The sequence below is a fragment of the Agelaius tricolor genome, unplaced genomic scaffold (genome assembly GCF_023055355.1).
Source record: "Agelaius tricolor isolate 1412-34295 unplaced genomic scaffold, bAgeTri1.0.p SCAF_3, whole genome shotgun sequence".
NCBI lineage: Eukaryota > Metazoa > Chordata > Aves > Passeriformes > Icteridae > Agelaius > Agelaius tricolor.
In genome coordinates, this window is record NW_027269263.1 from 46,798,463 (window position 1) to 46,823,486 (window position 25,024).

The window sequence follows — 25,024 nt, forward strand, 5'->3', positions numbered from 1 at the left end:
TGGAAGCTTCATGCAACAGCACAGGACTGTCTAACAGTGCTTATATATGACACAGAAGTGATGGTGGCTTAGAACATAGGATATAAACAGCTTTGCAGCACATCAGTTGATTTTTCTGTTTGAGGCCATGATTCACTTTTTAGTACACAACCTTTTGTATGTTTTAATGAGTAATAAGTATTTTAAAGCTGTCATCTTGCTCTCACAAAATAACATTTTATGCAAAAGGGCTTTACAGATATCTCATTAAAACCTCCTGGAATTCATTTTACTATTTTTCTTTTATGCAGCAGTATAACAAATAATAAGGGTAAAAAAAGGATCTACTGAATGATACTACAAGTAAAGGTGAGATGCAATTACTTGCCTTTATGAAGAATACAAGAAGCTCAGAATAGTGTCTTGAATTCAATTCTTAATTTTAAGGTGATAAAATTTAGATGAGATGCATCCCACCTTGTAATGTGCCCTTAGAGAGCCTCTGCATCTTCAGCTTTGTCCCTGGAGCTGATTCTTTATTAACACTGAGTAACACTTCATGTTGCTAACAATCTTCATTATAACCTTGCAATGCTATCAAATACTCATACGTCATCCCAAAATTACCTTTTGTACCCTTACCTCAGGAAATTGTTAGTATCTGCACCTATCAAATATCCAAAGATTCTTGGACAGTAAATCAGTAGTTCATGCACAACACACAGTACTAAATATTAGGATTTCCTATTGTCACAAACAAAAAAAAATAGCAGTTCTTTACAGCTGACGTTTGTAAACATACCAAGTTATGGGTTTGGGTTTTTTTTTTTTTGTTTATTTGTATTTTCCTGAACAATAAATAAGGTGATCTTTCAATTTTTTCTCTTAGATACAGTCATATGAAACTGTGTGGACAAGACTGTTTAATTTTTATAATTTAGGCCTAAGTTGTACTCAAGACTTAACATATTTAGCCTACTTTGAACACTGTGGGAGATGTCAGTAAGCATATAAGATTACAAATTAATCTTACTTACACAGTAGGAAAAAGATTTTATGTCAAGGAGTAAGAGTTACAGAAGCATAATCAGAATCCTTATTGGTTTATTACATATATTAGTTGCACTGTAAAACATGAAATACTCAACCAGCATAAAAATAGAGGTAAAGAGTGTCCAAGACACAAGTAAGTTTTCATACAACCATTCTGAAACTAATGCAGATATTCTGGATAGCTCCTCAGGGTAAAGATACCTATTAATGAGTGTAGCATTAAACATGTTTGCAATTACTGGGAGGATCAAAGCCTAAAAAATGTTTGCTTTCACAATTATAGTCTTACCTGAACAAAGCATAGCACAAAGCTGTAAGGGAAGCACACACATTTTTCTTCAAATAACAAAGGATTTTCCAAGTGGCTACCATATCCTGCAGATTTCTTTCCTAAGACAACATTCACTGTGAATAAATTCTTGCTTACAGATGGGTCCTTGCACAAGGAATCTCATATTTTAAAATTGGGCCTTGGTCCTACAGTAAGATTTCTGCACTGAATCTCCCTGTGTTCCCACCAAGCCCTGCTAAAGCTTGAGGTAATTACAAGGACAGCAAACTTTGTATTAGTTGTTATGACAGACCAGAACCAAATGTGAAACCTCTACCAAAGACTAAATTAATTAATAAATTTTGAAAAGTCTACAGCAAATAGAAAATTTCTGGTTTATGATTTTTCTTTTTCTCTGAAAAAAGCCTTTAGATAGAAATAACTTTTAATAGATTTGTATGAAAAGGGAAATCTGAAAATCTGTTTTTTCAACATTTCTTTTTCATTGTTTGAAATTACTTTTTCGTTTATTAAATGCCAAACTTGGGGAAAAATAGAAATAAAGTAAAAAATCCAAATGAAATATTTCTAAAAAGATTTTATGAATATGTTAATTTATTTTCATTCTTTTCTTTCAGTGGTGTGATCAATGAACTTTAGCTCTGGGTCAATACACAACAATGCTTTGGGGGTTTATAAATCTTTTGTTCAGGCAATGAACTGGGGGAAAAAATGAAATAAAAGCAGTTATTTGCAATTCTACTTCTCTACTGCCAACCATCAAATCTTTTCTTTGAAAAGCTACCATCTTGGCAACTACATGTCCAACACAAAACAAAGAAAACCAGAAAGCAATAACAATAGTCTATCTACCTTTCCAGTTTTACCATGAAAAATGTATTTCTGTATGCAAAACTTCTCTAGATCAAGCTTGAAATGACACAAATGCACATTTCTTACTTTTCTGTGAGAGTATGCATGTACAGCTTTCTCCATCTGTCATTTCTGTTTTACATGGAGTCATGATATTTACATTTCAACAAACCAAATGGCAAAATATCTATTATTCAAACATAATATTGGATTCTGTAATTTCCTAAAAGGTTGAGCAAATTTAAACAGATATGTATTTGAGCTTTCCATATGTAATGAAACACAATAGGAGATCATGAATTCAGAAGAAACGCAGGCACAGTCATGATGACATTAAAACAGAAGACAGAAACATGAATTCTTTATTACACTTTGTTAGTCAAAGAAAAGAGATTGGGAGAATATTTATGATAGAAAAAGTGTTTCTTTCATAACAGAAATATTTCTTCAGTAATATGAATGATATTAACCACTAATTCTACCTTTGAAATAAGCATTTCTCATAATAAATCAACAAATCAATGAACAACCTATACTGTGCTTGGTTTTTGTGACGATCTCTCAAACATGTGCACACATGTACACAAGTCTGTTACAGAATGCTTTCCTGAGATCCCCAAAAGCTACAAAGTGCTTGAGCTGTCTGGACTAGAGTCTCAGAAGGGGAGAGGCCACAAAGAGCTGGTGTTCAAGAACAGCTGGTCTACACACACCTCTGGCTAGCAGTTGCAATTATTTACACTAGCAGCTGTGGAAAAGCTGCAGAGGGATTCACACTTCTCAGGTATAATCCTTTGATGTAGTTCAGGGTTATGGCTACCAGACAAGGGCAACCTTTGTGCTGTTAATTGTAGCTGCCTAATGTAACCAGAGTTTCACCTAAAGGGGGTGAAATGTGAAAGTCCTCTATAAAGAGAATGGAAAAGAATGTGTTCAGATCTCTTCTTGAGTAAGCTGGCCAGAAATTCTCAGGATGAACCACCAGAACAAAGAAAAATGGGAATTTGTAGAATGGTTTTCTAGCTAATTAAGTAAATTTCAAAATAGAGTGAATACAGTAATTTCCAATGTCACTCTGTCTGTCAAACTCACACTAATTCTTGAATGTCATTTTAGAGGGGTAAAAAGACTAAAGATAAGCAGCTTTTATACTTTCATGAAAACTAGCAAGTGGCTGGAGATGAAACACCCTATTATTATTCACTGTGAAGGAAGCTAATGAGATCACCCTTCCTTAGACATAAGACAGGTGGGGCATCAGACATCAATAGCTATGCTGCACGGTGCTACTCTTTCTTTTAAAGCTTTCCATGTTACATTATCTTCTGCCCCAATTGCTATAACTGGAGGATGAAATAGAAGAGTACAGTAAGAGGTTTGGAAGGACTGTTGTCCCATCTAAACAACATTTCCATCCAGTAAAACAGATAAAATTAAATGACCAAACTCACTGTGAATTATATGACCAGTTTGCAGAGGATATTGAGAGCAGAGCAGAAGCTGCAAATGGACTTCAACCATTTTCAAACTCTGCTTTTAGGATCTTTGCTAAACAAGAGGTTTGGTTTCTTCTTACAGAGCTGTATTTATAGAAATGTGTCTACTGTCTAGTGTTTCACACTTCTGCTGTTTATTGCTTTAACTTTAATTCGATTCGATTTGTTTTGATTTTTTTTTATTCACCCATTGTATATAAAATACCTACACTCTAACTGCTCTATTCTTGAGGCTGTTTTATGTTATATAGCAATCCTTTTTAAATGACTGGGCAATGCTACATACAAAATCGGAAGGAAACTAAAGATCTGACACTGTGATGATTTGGTTTCTTATGATCTTGCTTTAAAAATGTTATAACTCAGATATTTTCTTGCTATTTGACTTATGATTGATGAAACTACAGCAAGATAATGTCTAATTGCTAAACAAAGCTATGGCCTCCTATGAAGCAAGTATGATTTCATTGAAGCATATTTTAACTTGGACAGCAAGAATATTGTGCAAGCTGTCAGACTGTCTTAGCAGCATAACTTATAACTGAATGGCCTGTGCTGAAAACTGACTTCAAGGTGAAGTATTGCTAATCATACAATAAAATATTTGTCTAATTTTGTGATGAAGCTAAAAAATTAATAAATCTAACATCTCTCTGTGACATGTATCTTTTGGGACCATGTAGAGCATAATGAGTTTAGGACAGTTTTTGATTGTAATATCTTGATTTTACGACTTCTAGGATCAGATGACATCCAGTAACACCATGATATCAAGTCTAACTAAATGTTTCTCAGGATTTGTAAACCATTCACTCTGCTCCAGGCTAATAAAACTGATGTGAAAAAATGCTAGCTTTTCTGATTTGTATTTTTTATTATTTTTTCAATTTTTACAAAACAATAATTTCATGCAAAAAGCCCCATAAGTAATGCTTCACTTTTGTTGAAAAGATATTTTATTTCATCCTTTCTCCCTTTTGGAAGCTTGGACTCAACATTCACCACAGCAATGCCACCAGAAACACCACAAAAAAAATTATTTCCTCCCTGAGCTGGAGGAGTAGCTTTCTATAAATGACTGCTATCTCATTGCTGTTTATGCAATTAGAAAGCAATCATTAACATGAAAGAAGGTTTCTATTTCCTGTTCTGAACTGTGGTACAGGGGCTATTAGCAATTACTGGCATAAAAGGTGCCCCTACAGGCAGCTCTCCAGATGTTCTCAGTTTTGAAGAGTTACCAGCCTCATGCCAGCCTGCCTGACCTCAGGCTTCTTTCTTTGCTGAGAGCTGGATGGACTAAGGAAGCGATTGGCAATGCAAGATAATAACTTTATTCAATCTACTAACTTCTGAAAAATGTTCTATATTCATCTGTGCCAGTGAATGACACATTGTTTCTATTAACTGTATTTTTGCACATATTCATCTCTTTCATATAGGATTCCTATAAAGCTGCTGAAACTTGAAATGATGGAAGTTTTGCTGGAACAGAAACCATTTATTAAAAATGGGAAGGATACAATTGCAGTCACTCTCAGTCAGAGCTGCAATACCCTCTCTGGGTATCCTCCACGTCAGGTATTGAAGAGCAGAGCCAATCTAGTAACAAAACAGTTTAGAAAGGATTCACAGTATCAGAGAGATGGGACTAATTAGGCAAGGAGCCATTGATCGTTGTGAGGTTTTTGCAGGAGCAGAGGAAGGTGGCCAGCATCCAAACCCTACATTTCCTGAAATACAAAGAAAAAAGCAGTATCCAAAATGGTAATGTTTGGATGCAGATTGAAAGATTGCCATGCAGTATGTTATAGAGAACAAAAATAAAAAAGACAGTTAAGTCAAAAACTGTGAAGTAAAAGAAAAATAATTTTTAAAATTTTGTTTGTGGAGTGAAACAGGAGCATTTGATGACACTGAAGATTCTGCATGTGCTTAGGAATGTGGCTGTGGCTACACAGAGTAATTCTGGCAAGAGGCATCTTTGTCAAAGGCTTCCCAAAGTGCTTCAGTGAAACCAGGAATATAATCTGTAGTCATTAATTAGTTTTCTGCTTGAATTCACTCTGAGTTTCTCCTTCTAAGGATGTGACCTTAAAGACACTTAAAGTCCAGGGTAGCTTCCTTTTGACGTAGCAGACTGGCTCAGGCTCTTAGTCTCAGGACCATTTTGCTTAAATGCAAAGTATCCTAATGCAAAGACACATAACTCAAGGACCACAGCCATCCCAGACTGCCTTTTGTAGTCAATGGACACCTGCCTACATACACTGAGATTGTAGGTAGGATAGATTGCTTTCTGGAGTTGTTTCTCCCTCTGTTGACTCCAAGAACTCAGGGAGAGTAGGCTCCTAATTAGGTACCACAGGTGTTTAAAGCTAAATTGGTTGAAATTTGGTCTAATTACACAGACAAAACAGTTATTTGTTTGAAGATACTATACGAAACAAAACACGAATTCAAAATGAGAAATATGTATTTATCTAACGTGAAATTTAAAAGTTACTTACCATTTCATTGATGGGTACAATAGCACTAATCTGAAGAGGAATTCCTAGAGCTTAATAAGACTAATACATATTTTAACATCATACAATATCCTACACATCATGAAACATATATAATGACTAAATTAGTATTTGTTGGTTTAGAGAAGTTAAAGCGCATGTTTGAGATTAAATTAGTCCCTTCTTTGAAAGAGTGTAAGGTTTTCTTGAGATGATTCCAAGTATTTACTTAGCCTCACATTAAGAAAAAAGAAACTACTATGCTGACAGCTCTGCCTTCATGTTCCAGCCTCTAAACCTGTAATAAATACATAAAAAATCTTTTAGAGAAGTAAGGGTCTTTTTCTAGGTTAATGGTGGCTATACTACCTCTCAGGTTGACTTCAGAATCTAAAAGAAATGGTGCATATGGTGCACTTTCTCCCACAGTATGTCTTAATCATTGACCAGTGAGAGGTCATTTTTTAATGTCCAGAGCAATCCATTTCTCCACACAGAAAGAAGGACATGAGCACTTGCACTGCAAGATGACCTGAGACTATTTTAGTAAACTCCCAGAAAGATGGCATTTTGTCTTGGAAAAATTATCAAAAGCCTTCCACTTATTCTGTCTGGGCCAAAGCACAAAAAGCAGCTAGATTTAGATTTAAAAAAAAACAAAAACAAACCTACAAAGGCAAGGAACTGCAGGCTATGACTATAGGTATTTGGGCTGATTGCATGTTTGACCAAAGCACCATTTTTTTTATATTTGCAAGGTAGAATCAAACATTTTCCTTTATAAAACACATTCTTAATCTCGCAACCTAGTTCTTCAATGGGGCTGCATTCTAGAAATTCTTATATTGGACTTTTGCCACTTAAATGGTTTCAGGAATGTTCCCTTCATTAAAAAAAAAAAATCCCAAAAACAAACCCAAACCTAACAAACAATACCATCTGCAGTGTTCTTTTCTCAAAAGGATAGAAAACTTTCTTAATATTAGAGGAATTAAAAAGAGGGGATACACTTGTGCTCTCAGTCTGTAAAGAAAACTTGCAGTTTCAAACATTTTAAATATCTAAAAAAAAAAAAAAGTTCATTAATATAAACTTCTGCATCATAGCTGGTAGCTTATTTAATCCTCAGAGAGCTCTTTGTGTCTCATGGCTTTGGAATGAATTAAGAAACAGCTCATCTTAGAGCCCATTGTGCATTCCCCTTCGTATCATGTTCTTCTTTTCCTACAATTACTAGGATTTATTTTCTTCCCTTGAAAATAGGATTTTTGTCTCATTTGAGTCCCTGCTATTTAATTCCTACTTGAAGTCATAATCCTCTCTGTCACATCACACCAATCTCTTTGTTGCCAATTCTGATTTCACGGGCAGGATTTTGACTTAGGAAGACCTGATTACTTAGGTACACCTTATGTAGCAGGATTTAGTCCTTCTGAAACGTCCAAAGTAAGGAATACTTCAGCCAGGCAATTTTAATGAACTAAATATAAGGTACCAGCAGTGAAAGTTTGAGTTCCTGGCTATCACTTCTCAGTAACATATTAATTAAGGAGTCAATAGAGTGTACTCTTTTCCTTCCAAGACACTGCTTTGGAAAGATGCCTCTCTGATATACAGACTGTCCACAAAAATTTAAGGTGAGGAGATCATTTTTCCAGGCAATGGTGTCAGAAAAGTCTCTAAACCTTAACTAGTTTCAAACCTCTGACTTAAAACAGACTAAATGTTATAACACTATGTGGTACTCAAAATTGTCCAAAAATATAGGGTTTGTTTGGATTTTTTTTTCCCCATTTTTTAATGAAACTTGTAAATTTCTGAAACAACTTTAAGATTGCAAGAGGAATCCAGGTGTTTCTTTAATGGCACCTGTTCTCATGGGTTCTCTCTATGGATAGAAAATTCCTTACTGAGAGATTTCTATTCAGGAAAAACTAAAGAAAAAAATCAACTTAAGCCAGAAACTGATTTTTGTAAAGCTAGGCATGTTAAAAAAATAAGAGCAGTTATTGATTGCATAAAGAATCTATAGCTGACAAGGAAACCTCTTCATTTTCAGGAAAGGAAGTCCTGTATTATTTTATCAGTGCTAAGCTGACAGGATCATAAATTGGGATTTATTAATTCTACAGGAATATCCTGTAGCACCAAACAAAACCTCCTATTTCATACGGGAGAAGAATATCCATAACATTGAAAGCTCAATACCTATAGTTGACCAGCTGATTTCAATTTAATGGATTAATTTACAGGATATTATGTACTGAATATTTGAACTAGAAAAAAAAAATAAAGCAACAAATCAACAAACAAGTTGAGCAAATATACAGAAAGTATCTTTTATTTAATGTGATATTTTATTTCGAGTGACTTGATATATGTAATCAGTCATCATCACAAGTTTTCCTATATTAGAGTTAGCACTCAAACATTTTTAAGCCTTTTATCTCTGTGATTTCAAGTATTACCTGTAGGAACAGTTTAGGCTGTAGTTTAGGCTACAATACTGAAAGTGTTCATCTTCTTCATGGGAACTTAGAAGTGAATACATACTGAAGCTGGGCATATTATTAAAATACAGAAAAGAGTTAACTCCCAAAGTTCAGTGTGTATTTGGTTTATTTTTGCTTCGGATTTCTTTGGCATATATCTCAAATAGCTTATCAGAGTGGGAGGTTTGGTTGTAAAAACTTCACATATAAAGGAACCTACTTATTCTGTGATTCCTTTCAAAACCTTTTACCACCAAACGGAAACACGGGCAAATTAGAAGGAGGAATACCTTCTGCTATCTTCTTGCAAGGTCTATGAAGAAGACACAGAGCGGTTTCAGAATCTAGATTGAAAAATATAGACCGTTCCCTCTATTTATGGGCACTATCAGAGCGGCACGCAGAGCTCGGGAAACTACGCGCCCGCCCAGCGCGGAGATGCAGCGGTGCCGGGCGGGCAGCGGCGGTGCCGGGGCGGGCGGCGGCGCGGGCAGAGCGCCGGGGGTGCGCGGAGCGGGGCTCGCCCGGCCCCGGCGGGAGCTCACTTCCCGTCATCCACGCGCCATCTAGCGTCGGGAAAAGGGACGCGGCTCGGCACGGGAGCGGAACGGAGAGGAGGAGGAAAAGGCTCCCACACCCGTCCCAGCTCTCGCCGTTCCCAAAGCTGGTAAGAGCCATTTGGATATTGCAACCAGAACTCCGGAGTGGCTCGGGGCGGTTCGTGAGGAGCATCCTACACTTCACTCCCTGGCATCTCATTCCCCCTTTTTTGCAGTGAACGGTTCCCTTTCCCTTGAAAACAGCTATCGCTCCCCTGAAATCCCCTCGGTACCTCACCTAGGCTATCGCCGCCGCCCGATCCCTACCCAAAGCACCGCGAACTCCAGAGGGTCTGTGCGGCGCTGCCGGCGGAGGGGCTGGACCGCACGATCCCGGCCCCGCAGAGACACACACCGGCACACACACCGGCACACACCCCGACGCAGGCACAGCCGCGCTCCCTGCCTACCCTGCCCTGCCGCCGCCGGCGCGGCTGCCCGCAGCCCTTTTGTTTCGCCCGCGGAGCGATGTCCTGCCCACCCGCCCCGCGCTTCCCCGCGCCCGCACCGCCGCCCGCCCATGCGCCCCTCGCCCGCGGGCGGCGGCGGCGCGGCGGGGTGGCATGGCCCGCCCGCCTTGGGGGAGGCAGCGGGAAGCCCCCTTCCCCGCCCCCGGCCGCGCCAGGGCCTCGCCGCTGCCGCCCGCAGCCCGCGGCAGGGCAGGGGCAGCGGCCGCAGCCGCAGCCGCGCCTGACAGCGGCCCCGCGCCGCAGGATCCGCGCCCCGCAAGGACGTGCTCCAAGAGCTGCCAGGCGCGATTACGTTGTTTTTTTCCCCCCACCCACCCCTTGAACTTGTTGCTTGGCGCTCGGCGGTGGCGGAGGGGGGTGGGGGTGGGGGAAAGCCTTATTATCGATGTCCCTTTGGATGCGATCAAGCTTTCTCAGGAGCAACTACTTCCCCGCCGTTCCCGGCGGGGCGCGGAGATCTAGCGGCAGAGCCCGTATTTCCAAAAGTCTCTATGCAACTGAGCGCTCTCGCCAGACTTTCACAGGTAGGTGCCGCAGGCTAGGCACGTCTGGAGCGATTGGAGAACTGAGCCGAGGGGAAGGGGCGAGAGGAGGGAGGCGGGGGTACGGGGGGGGTGGGGGGGGCATGATCCACCACCGACCGCCGAGCCCTACGGCACCCCACACCCCTGCCCCGTGCCCCCCCGCCCGCCCCGGCCGCCGGCCTCCCCCGCCGCCAGGGAGCTCCTGCCCCTCTCCCGCTCCGCAGCCAGCCTCCCTCGGCTTCGCCTTTCGCCGCCCGCTCGGGCGCTCCCGGGGATGCCCCGTGCAGCCCATCCACTGCATGTGCCTCCAAAGCCCCCGCCCCTGCCCCCGCCAGGACCGCGGGGGCTCTCCCCGACCCCGGTCTCCTCGCTGCAGGTCTGCCCCTGTCCATGCCCTGAGGCTCCGTCCGGGGGAGAGCCCCGCTCTGCCCGCTCCTGCTCTGTGGGGCGCTCCCCGCTCCCGGCGCCCCGTCCCCGGCATCCCTCTGCCCTTCAAAGCATTTCCTGCACGGAAAACTTGCCTTAAAGTTTAATGCTGCCGCCCGGAGCTCCTCCCCCTGCCCCGCCGGCTCCCCCGGCCCCTAGCCGGGGTCTGGAGGAGTCCCCGGACGGCGATTAAAGGTCAGGGAGAGGATTCTTCGCGCCGCTGCTCCGGGGCTGCCGCCGGGAAGGGGGGCGGCCCGCCGGGCCCATCCCCTCCGCCCCTCCACGGCGAGCGGCGGCGGCGTTGGCGGCCCCGCTGCGGCCGCCCGGGAAGGCTCCGCTGGCTGCCGCGGCCCGGCTCCGGCGGCGGGCGGGGAGCGAGCGGAGGAGGGGCGGGGGGACCGGCTGCATCGCGCGTGGAGGAAAATCTCCTTCCAGGTGGCTGCACAGCTGCACTAGAGCTACTAGCCGGCTCCAGGGGGTAGCGATTTGAGGACTGTTGCTTCCATCCAGGGGGCTCGAATGGAGACCTCATATCCAAAGGATCTGGCTTTTAGAGAAGCTGCTTTGAATACAGGGATTTCCAAGTGCCCTCATTTATTGTCGTAACAGTGTGACCAGTGCCTGGAAAGCATATTCTGGGGTGAAAAGGTGGAGGAAACAAAAAGGAAGCAAAAAGGTTTTCAGTTAATATGGAATATCACAAAAATGTTCAGAAATTCTGCTGCCTCAAGAGTGTGTGAGAATTTGTATTTTTCTTTTCCCTCTCTATTTCAGTGGCTGGACCAGAACTGCCTCTAGATTGACTCCCTTAGCTGTAATAGGTGTTTGGAACCATGGCGGCAGGTGTAGCAGCTTGGTTACCCTTTGCCAGGGCAGCAGCCATAGGATGGATGCCAGTGGCTACTGGTCCCATGCCAGCTGCTCCACGGCAGGAGAGAAAGCGAAGCCAGGACTCTCTGATTGTGCTGAATGTGAGTGGCATCCAGTTCCAGACATGGCTGGACACCTTAGAGCGCTACCCTGACACTCTGCTGGGCAGTTCAGAGCGGGACTTCTTCTACCACCCTGAGACACAGCAGTACTTTTTTGATCGGGACCCTGACATTTTCCGCCACATTCTCAACTTCTACCGTACTGGGAAGCTTCATTATCCCCGCCAGGAGTGCATCTCAGCTTATGATGAGGAGCTGGCCTTCTTTGGCATCATCCCTGAGATCATTGGTGACTGCTGTTACGAGGAGTACAAGGATCGCCGGCGTGAGAATGCTGAGCGCCTGCAGGATGATGCTGATACGGATCATGTAGCTGAGAGCTCCCTACCCTCAATGACAGCTCGTCAGAGGATGTGGCGGGCCTTTGAAAACCCACACACCAGTACCCTGGCTCTGGTCTTCTACTATGTCACTGGTTTCTTCATTGCTGTCTCTGTTATTGCCAACGTGGTGGAGACAGTGCCCTGTGGGGTAAGCCCGGGTCGCATCAAGGAGCTGCCCTGTGGAGAGCGGTATGCCGTGGCTTTCTTCTGTCTGGATACTGCCTGTGTCATGATCTTCACAGTTGAATATCTCCTACGTCTGCTGGCAGCTCCCAGTCGCTACAAATTCGTGCGCAGTGTCATGAGTATCATTGATGTGGTGGCCATTATGCCATATTACATTGGCCTGGTGATGACAGATAACGAGGATGTCAGTGGGGCTTTTGTGACATTAAGAGTCTTTCGTGTCTTCAGGATCTTTAAGTTTTCCCGCCACTCACAGGGCCTGCGCATCCTGGGCTACACGCTGAAAAGTTGTGCCTCGGAGTTAGGCTTCCTCCTCTTCTCACTCACCATGGCCATCATCATCTTTGCCACAGTCATGTACTATGCAGAGAAAGGTTCCTCAGCCAGCAAGTTCACCAGCATCCCTGCAGCCTTCTGGTACACCATCGTCACCATGACAACACTGGGGTAAGTGCAGCTGGTGTTTGGTTACAGCCAACATTTCAACAAGTGTATTGGCATGAATGGAAAAATACTCAATTTTAAAAAAATGGTGATAGAAAAAAAATGTGAGGGTAAGTTTTTGTTACAGAACTTTAAGAATACAACTTGTGACTTCCTTCTAGATGTTTTACATGTTTAAGAGAGTTAACAACATTGCTGAAATTAAAATAACCCAAATCCAAAAACTGCAAAAACCCTGAAAAAGCAAACAACAAAACAAAGCAAAAAAGTCTTGAAACTCTTTGGCTTTGGACAGTGAAATTGGAATATTTTATGAGTATGTGTGAGTTATCAGTGGATTTTTAATGGAGTGCTGTCTTTGCTGGCAGGCCCTGTTACAGTGTTGCTAAATTATTAATGTTTATAAGGAGAACCAAAGTGCAAGCTTTTAATTTGATCAGTATGTGGATCTGCCATTTTGTTTTAAGTCGTGTATTGATGTAGACCTGGATATTGAGTTTGTTATTACAAAGTGATTTATTTTCATGAAAATCATATCTTGTCTTTACAAAAAATATATATTTGTGATTTTATTTATGACACTGAACACATTTCCTTTGATTTTCATGGACCTATAACTTTTAAGTTATGAGTGTCAAGCTACACTGACTGGTGACACACTCTGGAAAATGCTCTGAGGAAGTGTGAGACGTATGACGCATCAACCATGTGTCTTTAAACAATTCCAGTGACAATACAATTTCTTTCAGAGAACAGGGGTTAAAAAGTGTCACTGTTGACATCAGAATGCAATGAATTTAAATGGAAAGATGAGAGAGAGTATATTTTATGAAGTCTCTGATACCAGTGTCTGATTGTATCAGCTGATTCTCTGAACCAAGTTATAAAATGCATTTTTCTGTAGTTACAACAGGGATTTAGAAGGTTGACTAATTTGAGATGACAATTTTTTCCCTATTCTTAATTTTGAGTTGTATAGTACCATCTATGAAACTGAAAATTTGTTGTTTCATTGCAAACTGACTAGTAATTTATTAATTACAGATACAAAATGACAAACTTAGCACTTTCATTAATGCCAAGCCCATCATTTTATTAGCAGTTTGCCATATCTTGTTGGGACTGTTGAGATTTATGAAGCATGTATAACTTTTAAATTTAACAAAATGAAAGTGCATTATTAACTATTATGAAAAACTTGATTTATTATGTGCAATAGTAATTTACTTGGGAAACGCGCATACAAAATATTGAAAAAGATAAAAGGAATGTCTTAAGCCACCATTTTTTATACAAGGCTTTTATCTTCAGTGTGATATAACAAATGAAGATAAATATAGTGCATAGTAAATATTTCATACTTCTTGTAAGGGCAAGTTATGCTAAGAAGGAGTGACGAGAGCTTTGGGGATTTTAACCTGCCTTTTAGGTTCCTGGGTGGTTTTTTTGTTTTCATTTTCTGTTGCTGATGACAAATGGAAGGGCCCAGTTATCAGAAGAAATGAGTTAGGCATGGTAACTAGATCCACATTCCTGTGTTTTCTGATGCTGATTTTTAACCATTTATTTTTAATTAGAACAGTGATGTTTTCAAGAAAGAATGGACTGATACTTTAATATAAAATAAACAGAAGCTGATGTATGGTTTTTTTGATAACAAAATGTACTTTCTGAGTAAGTTGTTTCCACGCTCATGCACAATGTGGAAAGTACTTGTCCATGGTACTGAACAGAAACTTGCCTTGTTTTGTGCCCAAATTACAACTGATTATTTGACAGGTATGGTATCACAGCTGGTGTTGATATGATTTGTTTGTTTCTTTGGCACACACACATACACACACACTGTACATGAGTATTATTCTGTAATTCCAGGTTTTGAAGTATTACTCTGAGCAAAATTACTGATTCAAAACTACTGCTGTAATTTGAACATAATTTCAAATCTCTTTGTATTGAACCTAAGATCCTGTTCTTAAGTATACAGTGACACTGTATTTTGGTCCCAAGTGGAACATAAAGGGTTGAAGAGAATTCTCTCACGCTTGACTCCTTTTTTAACGTAGTTGAACAGAAAAAGTTTTGAGCAGGTTGAACAGAGATCCAAAGTCTCACCCTCAGGAGTTCAGGTATGATATGGGTTCAAATATGACAGACATCTCCAACTTTTATGAAATCTTTAATCAGTGCATTAGCTAGATTATCTCCTTTTAATAACATCATGATAACTTTGTAAAGATTATATTTAAATGTTAAATATATATATATGTGAATAATTTATTTAAAATTAGCATAATAAAAGCTTTGAAATCTTTTTAGTTGATGGAATAATTACGCAAAAGGACAGGGAAGTTATAGGGAAAAGCATCAAGGGTCAGTGAAAGCTAATTGTAATTAGTACTGATCCCTTTTCTATGTGCTAAAGCTTACCACCTCTTTACTAATACAGAACTCCTGCTCATTTTAACTTTAGTTTTAGCTTAATCAGGGGTGTATAAATGGACTCAATAGGAACAACTTCTCCCATTTAGAAACAAAGCTTGATGAAGTCTTTATGTTTTAAATGACAGTAGCACACAGCAGGATATGTGAAATGCTACAAAAATTCATGAAAGCTAATAGTGAATAATAGATTAACATAAAATTGAGTTTTTGAGTCTTGGTGTCATTGTCATATTTTTCTAGATAGCAAGGGTATTGAGTAAGCGACCTTTGCAATTTGGGGAGTTATTACCTTGGAAGCAGAGCTATATTTCTCAGTTCTGCATGATTGCTGAGCAATTAAAGTGTCTTTAAAAAACATAGATTACATTTTCCTTTGCAGAGTGCTAGTGACTTCAAATACTACTATATTTTTGCCTCCAAGGATATTCCAGCTATTAACTGCTCTTCACTGCTCAGCTCAAGTAGTACATGTACATGGAAATTTTACATGAAAGAGCTGAAAAAAAATGAAAAGAAGGGAAGAAAGGAGCAAAGGAAAAAAGAGAACATGAGAAAAATAAAGGCAGAGAGAGAAAGAGAAGAGGAGGATGCCTCTAGAAAAACAGCATGCACACTTCCAAAAACTGAACTGTCTGATTTTAAACTTGAGACTAGTCTTTTATCAGGATTAATCATAGCAAAAGTTAAGTAGAAGCAGGAAGAGAAAATAGAATAAAATTGATAGAGGTCGCAAAATATTTTATGGAGATTCAAGATAGTGGAAAGCATAGAGGTCAAGTATCAGGTTAGTGTGAAGATGACAGAGAGAAGAGCTCAAGTCTACTGAACTGGGACTGGCAGACCTCCATAGGGGCTTGTGAACATCTACACCCATAATGACAGTTCTGTCACTTTCTGCTGTCTCCTTATGACATGACAATCTAATAAATTTCCATCTGCCCCGTCAGGAGCCAGCAAATAAGCTGGAATAGCTGGTAAGGTTTTGATGGTGTAAGGATATTGTGTGTTCCCAAGTCAGCCAGAGCTATAGTGTAGTTTGTGTTTTATGAAGATATTATACTTTAAATAAGGAACCTAGTGCTCTTCTGTGAGTAGTTTTAAAGCACTCTCACTGCTATATTAAAATTCTATTTTTACAGCCTTTACATTGGGTAGCTTTATCAAGTCACACAATGCTTCAGGATGATCAGAATACTTCATGAAGGGAAGCTTAAACTCGACTACTCATTTATTTGCTTTCATTGTATAAACTAGAGATGTGTCTTTCAGAAAAGATAAAGCAACTATTTGTTTTCATTATTTGTTATTATAGCCCATAATGTGTGAGGAAACCCACTTAAGATATATCAAATTCTCTGAAGACTTTTTAATAAACAGATGACTATATGTGATAACAGAAAGCCTTAAACAGTGAACAAGGGAAGAGAGCAAAGTATTTCCTTTTCCTGCACATTCATGTTCTTTGCCATCTTCAGTCCTTTTTTCATTCTTTTTTCATTACTATGGGTGTATTCTATCTATTTCTTTTTTCCATTATTTATTCCAACTACCACTTCACGGAGTTTTCATGGTTGGGGTTTGTCTACTGGTTGACACCTTTCCTCCCTTCTTCAAGACGAGGTTAACATTTGTAGTAAGGCTCTGCTGGCTTTATTTTTTTTTTCTTCTGCTCCTTTTTTCCAGATTCCTAATTCATCCTTCACTACTAGATCAAATCTTTAGTTTATCATCATTGTCATTCATTTGACCTGAACTTTCCTCAGAACAGATCTTTTGTTCTGACCTTTCTTTGATAGATTTTTCCTTATGAGCATCATAAAATTTCCACATCATCACTTTTTTTCTGAAATACTACACATATTCTCTTTTCTCACCACTGTGCCATTTTCATTGTATTTAATTCCTTATAGTCTCTGCATTTTAGTTTGACATAATCCATCTCTTTAGAACTTTTAATAAAAAAATTGAGTTTAGTAAAATCTGACAAGAGAAAACAAAATTCAAAATCTTTGTTTCATGAAAAAATTCATTACAAGTTTGGATATATTCTTATGATTAGTGTTACAAATATAGAGATTCACAAAGTTAGAGTATTATTTCTGTATCTTGTACGTACATATTGCTCATTCGTTTTTTGTTTGATATTTTCAACCCAGTTTCAAATAGAATTTTTCTATTTTCGTCTTTTTATATGCAACCTAGTGGATTTTGTATTTTACAAATGTGTTTGATGTCTCAAACTATTTTCTCTTCACAGCAGAGACATTTAGCCTATATAACAGAGGAGGGACAAAGTGTAGTTGTGATCACTTTCAAAGTACATTACTAGAGATTCAAAAAGGGCTCCAGGGAGAATCTGTTACACTAAGGGTCATTTTGATAGCAGTAAAAAAAAATTTCTTTGTTCTGTAACAAAAAGATTACTGAGATTGTATTGGGCTGTTGTTGCTTGACAGTGAGCAGAGTAATTGTATTCTGATTTAGTTGCACTGGGGACCAGCTTTCATCTTCAAAAAAAAATCCTGAAAATCTCTTAGAGGAAAAGGACTTAGCTTGTTTCACTCATTTGTCTTGAGCATGTACTTTCTTTGGTCAGTTATGAAGAACATGAAGCTGATGCTTAACAAAAAGATCTTTCTGCTCAGTATCTAATATATTTGCTCCTTTGGTAGAAACAGATGGAATTTTGTTTCCTTTTTGTTACTTTGAGACAAGAATAAGAACAGTTAGATTACTGTGGACCTGGATGTAGCATAGAAATATTCTTAGTACAGCAGAACTAATCATCTCAGAGAGTAATTATGACTAGTGCCTGATCTATTAACTAGGGCCTATCATTCAAGTAATCATCAGTGAATACTGTCATTTTAGTAAAATCTTTAAGTGATCAAACCCAAGAAGTTCAAACTGAGTGATGACAATCCGTGACTCACATCATTGTGCCTTTGTCTAAAATGAAAAATTTGCAATATAAAAGCCACATAAATCTATGAATACAGTATTAGAAATAGTGCCTGCCATGCAAAAAAATATCTGGAAATGGAAGCTGTATTTCTGAAGAGGAGAACATAAATACCACAGAAATAAAGCGACTATTCAAAATAAGTTCAGAACATCTTGCAACTTCAGGGTGACAATTAAGTTTTCAGACATTTGAAAGACAGTCTAGTGAGTTACTCCTTTTACTTGATTTTTATGACATTATCTTCCATTGGCAGAATTTCATAGTATTCATCATAGTAAGTTAATTAGAGAAGAATCTGGTTCATCAGGGGTTAAGACTATGGATTGTTCCAAAGAGGGAATATAAATTAGAAATACAGAAATTGTTTAGAATCTCCCAGAACAGGTTTCATCAGAAACCTGACAACAGAGCTGACAGAGTGATGGGAAAGATTCTGTATATTTCTGTACCTATCATTTATTGGGCAATAGATAGGAGCACAGGTTTTTCTGGAAGACATAGTCTTTAAGACTTTTTTTCTGAATTGATTATGTGGTGGAGAAAATGTTTTGAATATATTGGCAGCACTTTAAAATGATAGCTCTACACTACACTTCTTGGAACAATAATAGTCACCATGCTTGGACTTCAACTCCTAACACAGTTAGGAGACCTAATTTCTACCACTATTTCTTAATATCATTTTTTATGAAGCACATGGTTTTGATATTCTTGTGTCTCTGGTAATGTTTTATAAACATCTTGTTAAGTAAAAATCCTTGGGGTTTCTTTTGACAAAAAAAAAAAAAAAAACAATTTTCACCAAACTACACAATGAAATTTACATTGTATTGACAGCATATACTTAAATACATGTGATTTGAGATGAAATAAAAAATAATGCTTTTGACTAGAGCGTCTGATGTGTAACAGGTATGAGTGCCCTGCAGAAAAATCCTGGAGACAAAAACTTATTCAGGTATCTGACGTATGAGGGCTCAGGTTTAAACATGAGTACCTATGAAGATCATGTGATCAATGCATAAAAAGAATAAAATCTAACAGGATTCATCTCTATTATAATTCAAGTGAGACTGCACTCCTTTTCTCATAGCAGCATAGACACAACTTATGCATTATTAGGAAATACATCTTAATGTACCTAGTTATCAGTACACCATTCCTACTACCATGAGTTCAAATTCTTGCAGTTAAGTGCATTGACAAAAGCTAATAAAACAGTGAAAGACTGCTATCTTTCTGATTATTAAAGATACAATGATATCAGTCATATAAGCAATTTTATTTTTTGTGTTTAGAAAAATAGTTTCATTTCTTATATTTCACTGTGCAGTATTGTTCCTTATCTGCAGATTTCCATCCTGAAGGTGAAAGCATTAGGAGCTACTGTGTAAATGTACTTAATTAGAGCATGATTCTTCAATTAGAGAAAATGTGAGGTTGCTAAAAAACCTCAAAAAATGTTTTTCATATGAACAAAGTAAAATTTTGCCTATTTAAAGTATTTAGGAATAGTAGTTTGCATTTGATCCCTGTTTTTTCAGTTTCATCTGTGTTACTGGTTTCTTTGATCTGATTGGTTTGACTGAAAAGTCAAGATTCATAGACAAAGAGATCTCTGGGGTTCATTCATTTATAGGGCCCAAACAACACAAGGAAGAATTTAAAGGCATTTATGTGTCTGGAGATGAAGATAGGCATTCATCTTGAATTGTCAGAAGAGGCTTGGGTGTTAGAAACACAAAGGAGAGCAGCTGAAGCTAGGAGCCCAGTCACCTTAGAAAACAGGTGCACAGGAGTAACTTCTAGGATAAGTATAGAATACTGTACTCAGATTTTGGGTATGTCCCAGAGGCAGCATCAAATGCCCCTGTCAGAATCAAATGGATCCTCCTAGGGTTCAGGTCTTGTTAAAATAGAATATGCCCTATTTTTATATAATACTGTAGCAAGGAGATAAGAATGGTGTGTGTATGGTATGCTTAGGAAAGAGGAATGAGTAATTCAAGAAAAAAAGAAGGGTAACTGAAAGAGTAATGTAAATTATCCAAAGAGTATATTTCTTGATCCTAATTTTCTGTCTCTATGGTTTTCAAACCAAGAGTTCAGCATGAAAAGATATGTAAGAAATGGAAGCTATAACATGTAGATATTATTAATGAAAGTATTTTTAGAAACAGTGTGAAAAATTATGAAACAATGCCAGGTAGGTGATTCCATTTTTCAAATAAACATGCAGTCTGAGGATTTATTGGTTTCAATAGGTCTCATATTTAGCATATACACAGTAAATTCGTTAAGATGCTGATGTGTGGTAAGAAAAGGTAAAAGTTAATTCTCAATTTTGACCACTGAAAATTCATCCCCTTCTCTAGTATGGTGGAAAACACTTTTATTTTGTGTCTATCTGATTTTTTTAATAGAAACTGTTTGTAGATATATGTAGGAGGTTTGAGAAGTACTTTGCCTGCCTTTGTGTTTTCTCTTTATGCCGTAATATGAACTTTGTAAGCAGAGTCTACAGTTCTGCTAGTTAATTTTTACCTTAATCTCTGTTCCTAAATGAAGCATATTAAAAGCACATTTTCCTGTTTTTTTCTTGATTCTTTGTAAAAAAATTTATTTCCTGAGGTAAGCCTCTTATATCGCAGTTCTTTCTCCTTGAGGATGCATTGTCATTTGTGCCCTGATTTTAACTGGATGGTGTCTAGCTCAGTTCTGTACTTACTATCACTTGCACTAAGGCTTTATATCAAAAAATAACATATGAAGAAAAAATCCCAATATTGAGAACACTTGTATATTTTTTTAAATATGATCTGTTACAATATCAACATTAAAACAGAAATGTTATAAAATATGTATCTGTAGAAATAAATTTAGCTGTTTGATTATTGAAGGTTCGGTGTCCTTAGCTAAGACTTCTTACAGTATAAAAGGCAGTATAAACTTCTAGGATTTTATTTAATTACTCTGAGTACTGTGGTAAATTAAAATAAAGTAAGTATGTTTCACTACAGTTTAAATCTTTTAGATTAAGAGAATTAATTTTAGGTTAAGAAGTAACTGTGAATCTTCTTAATGGTATCTGTAGTAGCCTAATTTTAGGATAACACATTAACATGCTTTAATTAATTATTATTTTGGATAAAAAATATTTTGAGGCCAAACCTTAGCTTTTTCAAATGTGTATCCAGAGATATAGATGTTTTTTCTATGAATTATACTGGCAGATTCTCAAAACATTTTGGCCGATGCACAGAGAGCAGTCTTTCAAATTATCACTTGAAAGCTTAGCCATCCAGGCATTCCCTGTAAATGGCTGAGAGTTAGACTGTAAGGTTGTGAGGAATTAATTTAGGATTGTGTAATAGCTTACAGTCTGAATGTGTCTTTTGCATCCTAACTCACTGCTTCTTTCAGTAAGATGAATCAAGAGAGGTTTCTGTATGAGCGCATATGTAATGTGAGTGGGATCCTTAACTTTTCATTGTTGTTACTATTCATATCCCCCTTTTTTATAGCCCAAAAGAGGAGTTCTATTATTGTGTTAGTGGCCTTACTTTCATTTTCTGTAACTTTTATCTCTTCCCCTTGCAGCCACTTAACAATTCCCTGGGCATCCTTATCAGCTATGGGCAGCAACTACTGCAATGTGCAGAGTTGCTTAGGAACAAAACTGATGCTCTTTGACATGGTGGATGACAGCTGCAACACGCTGGTCCCCAACTCTCCTTCCTACAGAGGAATAAAAAGCACAGAGGTTGAAGAAGTTTTACAAATCTGATTGTGAAGAGCCTATATACTTTTTTGGTGTAGGGTATCTAATCACTTCATTGTTGGTATGCAACAGGTTAAGAATTGTGGCCTTTCTATTGAAGACACAGAAGTATCAAGCAATCTTTAGTAACAACTCTTTTTAACTCTTTGTAATATAAATACCACAGTATCTTGTACCAATTCTAGAATTGAGAATTTTTAGTTTTTCTAAACGTTTTGGTTTGGTTTGTAATTGATGCATTTGTTTACATCAGTTGATGAAATGCAAGTTGAAACATGGATATCATGGACTAGAGACGGGAGAATTGGACAAACAGAGTATGTACACCTATTGTCACTATCTTAGCAAGAGCTATGCTTGCAGCTGTCTCTTGTAATTAATTGATATGTATGTATATAAAATGAAACTTTCAATATTGTAAACTCTAGACTGTTTGAGAATTTAGGCAGAATTTGCTATTTTAGCATCTGAATGGAAGCTTGAAAGAGTACTAATTGAAGCTTTCCCACAGATAGATAGTTTAGAGTAAATCTGTCCACAGACTGGCTTAATGATTTGACATGCTCAGTATTAGTTATCTTCCAAGTTAAAGGGAATCTCAAGTTTTATCTGATTTGCTTGTGAACACAATAATCAGCCTACAGTATGTGTCAAAAGGTGCCAAGTTTTAGAGGTAAATTTTATAAAGGAATCTCCTTATAAAAAAAAGCCCCAGGTAATATGGGATATGCATGCTGTCCTTCTCAGACCACGTGCTACTTCTGACACTTCTCTACATCCCATCACAGTCAAATCACTGGAGAAGTTGCAGCTGCTGAAAGGCTGCAACTGTCATCATTCCTTTAGCCTACAGTTTCTTTCATGCAAAGGCTCAAATTCTTGAAGTTTAGTGCATTAAATAATTCATGGGAGAAGCAATAGCAGTGTTTCTAGTCGTGTTGGTGAGCCCTTCAGCACAGCTCAGCCTCTTGCTGCACTGGCAGAGCTGTGCCTGGCTCCCTTCTCCTCTGGGGACAGGCACAGCTGCAGGCCAGAGATGCTGCTGACTTCTTGTGTCTGGCACAGATGACCAATTTAAAATATAGACATCCTTGTGCAACAGTGGACATGCAAGATAAAATCCTGCTTGTGGGAGGGGGAGATAGGAACCAGTTTTGTTTCAGGTCTCTAGAAGACAGAGAAGAGTGCCTGGAGTGAGCTGCCCAAATCCCTTTGGATGCTGCTTCCTTCTGGCAACTGGCTGCCCTGAGCCCTCTTCACACCATGAGTACAGCACAATGTCTGTCAGGCAGTCATCCACAGAGTGCATTTACAGTGTGCTTGGCCATGCAATAGCAAAGACTTTTGGGGTCTTTGTACACTTCTGATTGCACGTGAGCTTTCCCTATTATGCTATGTAGTCACAACATTTAGTGTGCGCTGCTTCCAATGTCTCTGCAAACAAATTAAGTAAATACAGAGAAAAGTGACAGATTATCTGGAATACTGGACAGAAAAATGGATGGAAGTATGGATTTAGATCCACATAAATGGTTTTGAAATATATCAAAAGGCTGAAAACAGATTGGTTCATCTCCTTAGTCTCTCTCAGTGGTGTATCTTCTGCTTTAATATACTTTCTGATACCTGTTTCCTAGCTCACTAGCTATTCTCAGAGGTTCCCTTGTTTTCAAAGCAAACAAATCCAAATGCAACAGAAAGGTTTCCTTAAATAAACCTTTCATATTGTCTGTACATAGTTCATTTCCCAGTCCCTATGTTTGTGTGGAAGGATATAGATACAGATATAGATATCAATTTAGAGATCAGATCTTAGGTGTGTGGTTTTTAAAGAAGACAATCAGAACATAAAACTGTTTTAAAGGAGACAAATAGGACATGCTGTACAATAGAATTATTATGGAAGAATCTGGAGGTGGAATTCCAACCTATTTCTCTGCCAGTTGCTTACTATCTCTGGGAGATATTTATAGGTCTTAACTTACTCCTCCAAAAGTTAAATAGTTCTGAAGTAGTCATCCTTTTCTCACTTAGGAGGTAATGAAGAGAAGCAGGCATCTGGATGTGCTCATTCCTCTGCACCGAGTATAAATGAAATTTATTATAATTATTAGAGACTTTAAATACCAAGTGGAAATGGATGAGATAAATCCTAAGCTCTGTGGGTAGTTCGTTTGATCAACTCTCCTTATTCCCAAGTTATATAATTGTGAAAGGCTCATAGCATATTCCTTTCAAAGATCATAGTAGAAAACATGCTTGGCATTTGATGTCAATTCCCACTTCATCAAAAAGGCAACATATCTGCTACATTTGAATTCAGAGTATTCTTGTTTTGTGTAACCCTGAAGACCACTTCAGTGCTTTTGCCAATCTTTTGTCCTTTTCCAAACAACACAACAAAAATTTTAAATTTGAAAAAAAAGGAGATTTAATGTTTGTGCTGGTTTAGAAGAAGTTTGAAATAAAATTTAAGTATTTGCTTTAATTTTCTGCAGGAAAGAAGTCATTCTTCAGATAGCAATGCTTGTGAATTAAGATATGGAGAGCTTGAATACCTTGATTACCCTTCAAAGGGTTGTAAACTGTTTCTGTTGTTCTGAATGGGAAATGTAAAGACCAAGCCAGGTGGTGGCTTGTTAGCTGTTTCACCACTGTTCATTTCTACCGTGTCCCAAAGGAGACGTGTCAGACATATCCATCCCCCCATGCCACTGTTCTTCCAGGCGGTCTCAGAGCTCTAGACTGCAGTTAGGCATTGCCAGTGCATAGCTCTGAAGCAGACTGAAAATTTTGGAGACACACTGCAACAAAATTCAGCAGGGGCACTCTACTCATTGCCGTAATCATTTTCATATTTAATTCAATTTTAAAATATCATTTTCTCTAAAGCTGCCTCCAGACTGAAGTACTACAGAACCTTAAAGGCCATGACAGTGTATTATGGTCAAAGCTGCTTCAGAGTTTATGTCTTTCTTATTTTCCTTCTGAACTTTGTTCACTTCTCTGCAAATCATACCAATCTCTCTGGTAAGGGAATTCTGTAATTCGGTATGAAATCCTGTTATCAACAAAGATTTGGTTTAACTCATTTTAGTTTGTCTTCATGATCTGCTTTTCCAGAACAGCAAATCTCAAATTTGCCAGCTAGTAGACTTCTTTACAAGTGTGAAATAACATTTCCTTCAGTATGTTCCT

The 25,024-nt window shown here is 38.7% G+C and overlaps 1 protein-coding gene across 2 annotated transcripts in view; it reads left to right on the forward strand.

Annotated features, from left to right (window-relative positions):
- The first annotated feature begins 9,076 nt into the window (after window positions 1-9,076).
- KCND2 (potassium voltage-gated channel subfamily D member 2) overlaps window positions 9,077-25,024 on the forward strand; it is a 266,377-nt gene continuing 250,429 nt past the window's right edge. Inside the window, exons 1-2 of one of the 2 annotated variants that reach the window (XM_071423720.1) lie at window positions 9,077-9,338; window positions 11,465-12,638. In XM_071423720.1, the coding sequence (XP_071279821.1) occupies window positions 11,524-12,638 (1,115 nt within the window). In that variant the 5' untranslated portion in view covers window positions 9,077-9,338; window positions 11,465-11,523. Of the gene's footprint in view, window positions 9,339-9,800; window positions 10,265-11,464; window positions 12,639-25,024 lie in introns of those variants that run through there. The other variant, XM_071423716.1, reaches the window with a different exon arrangement.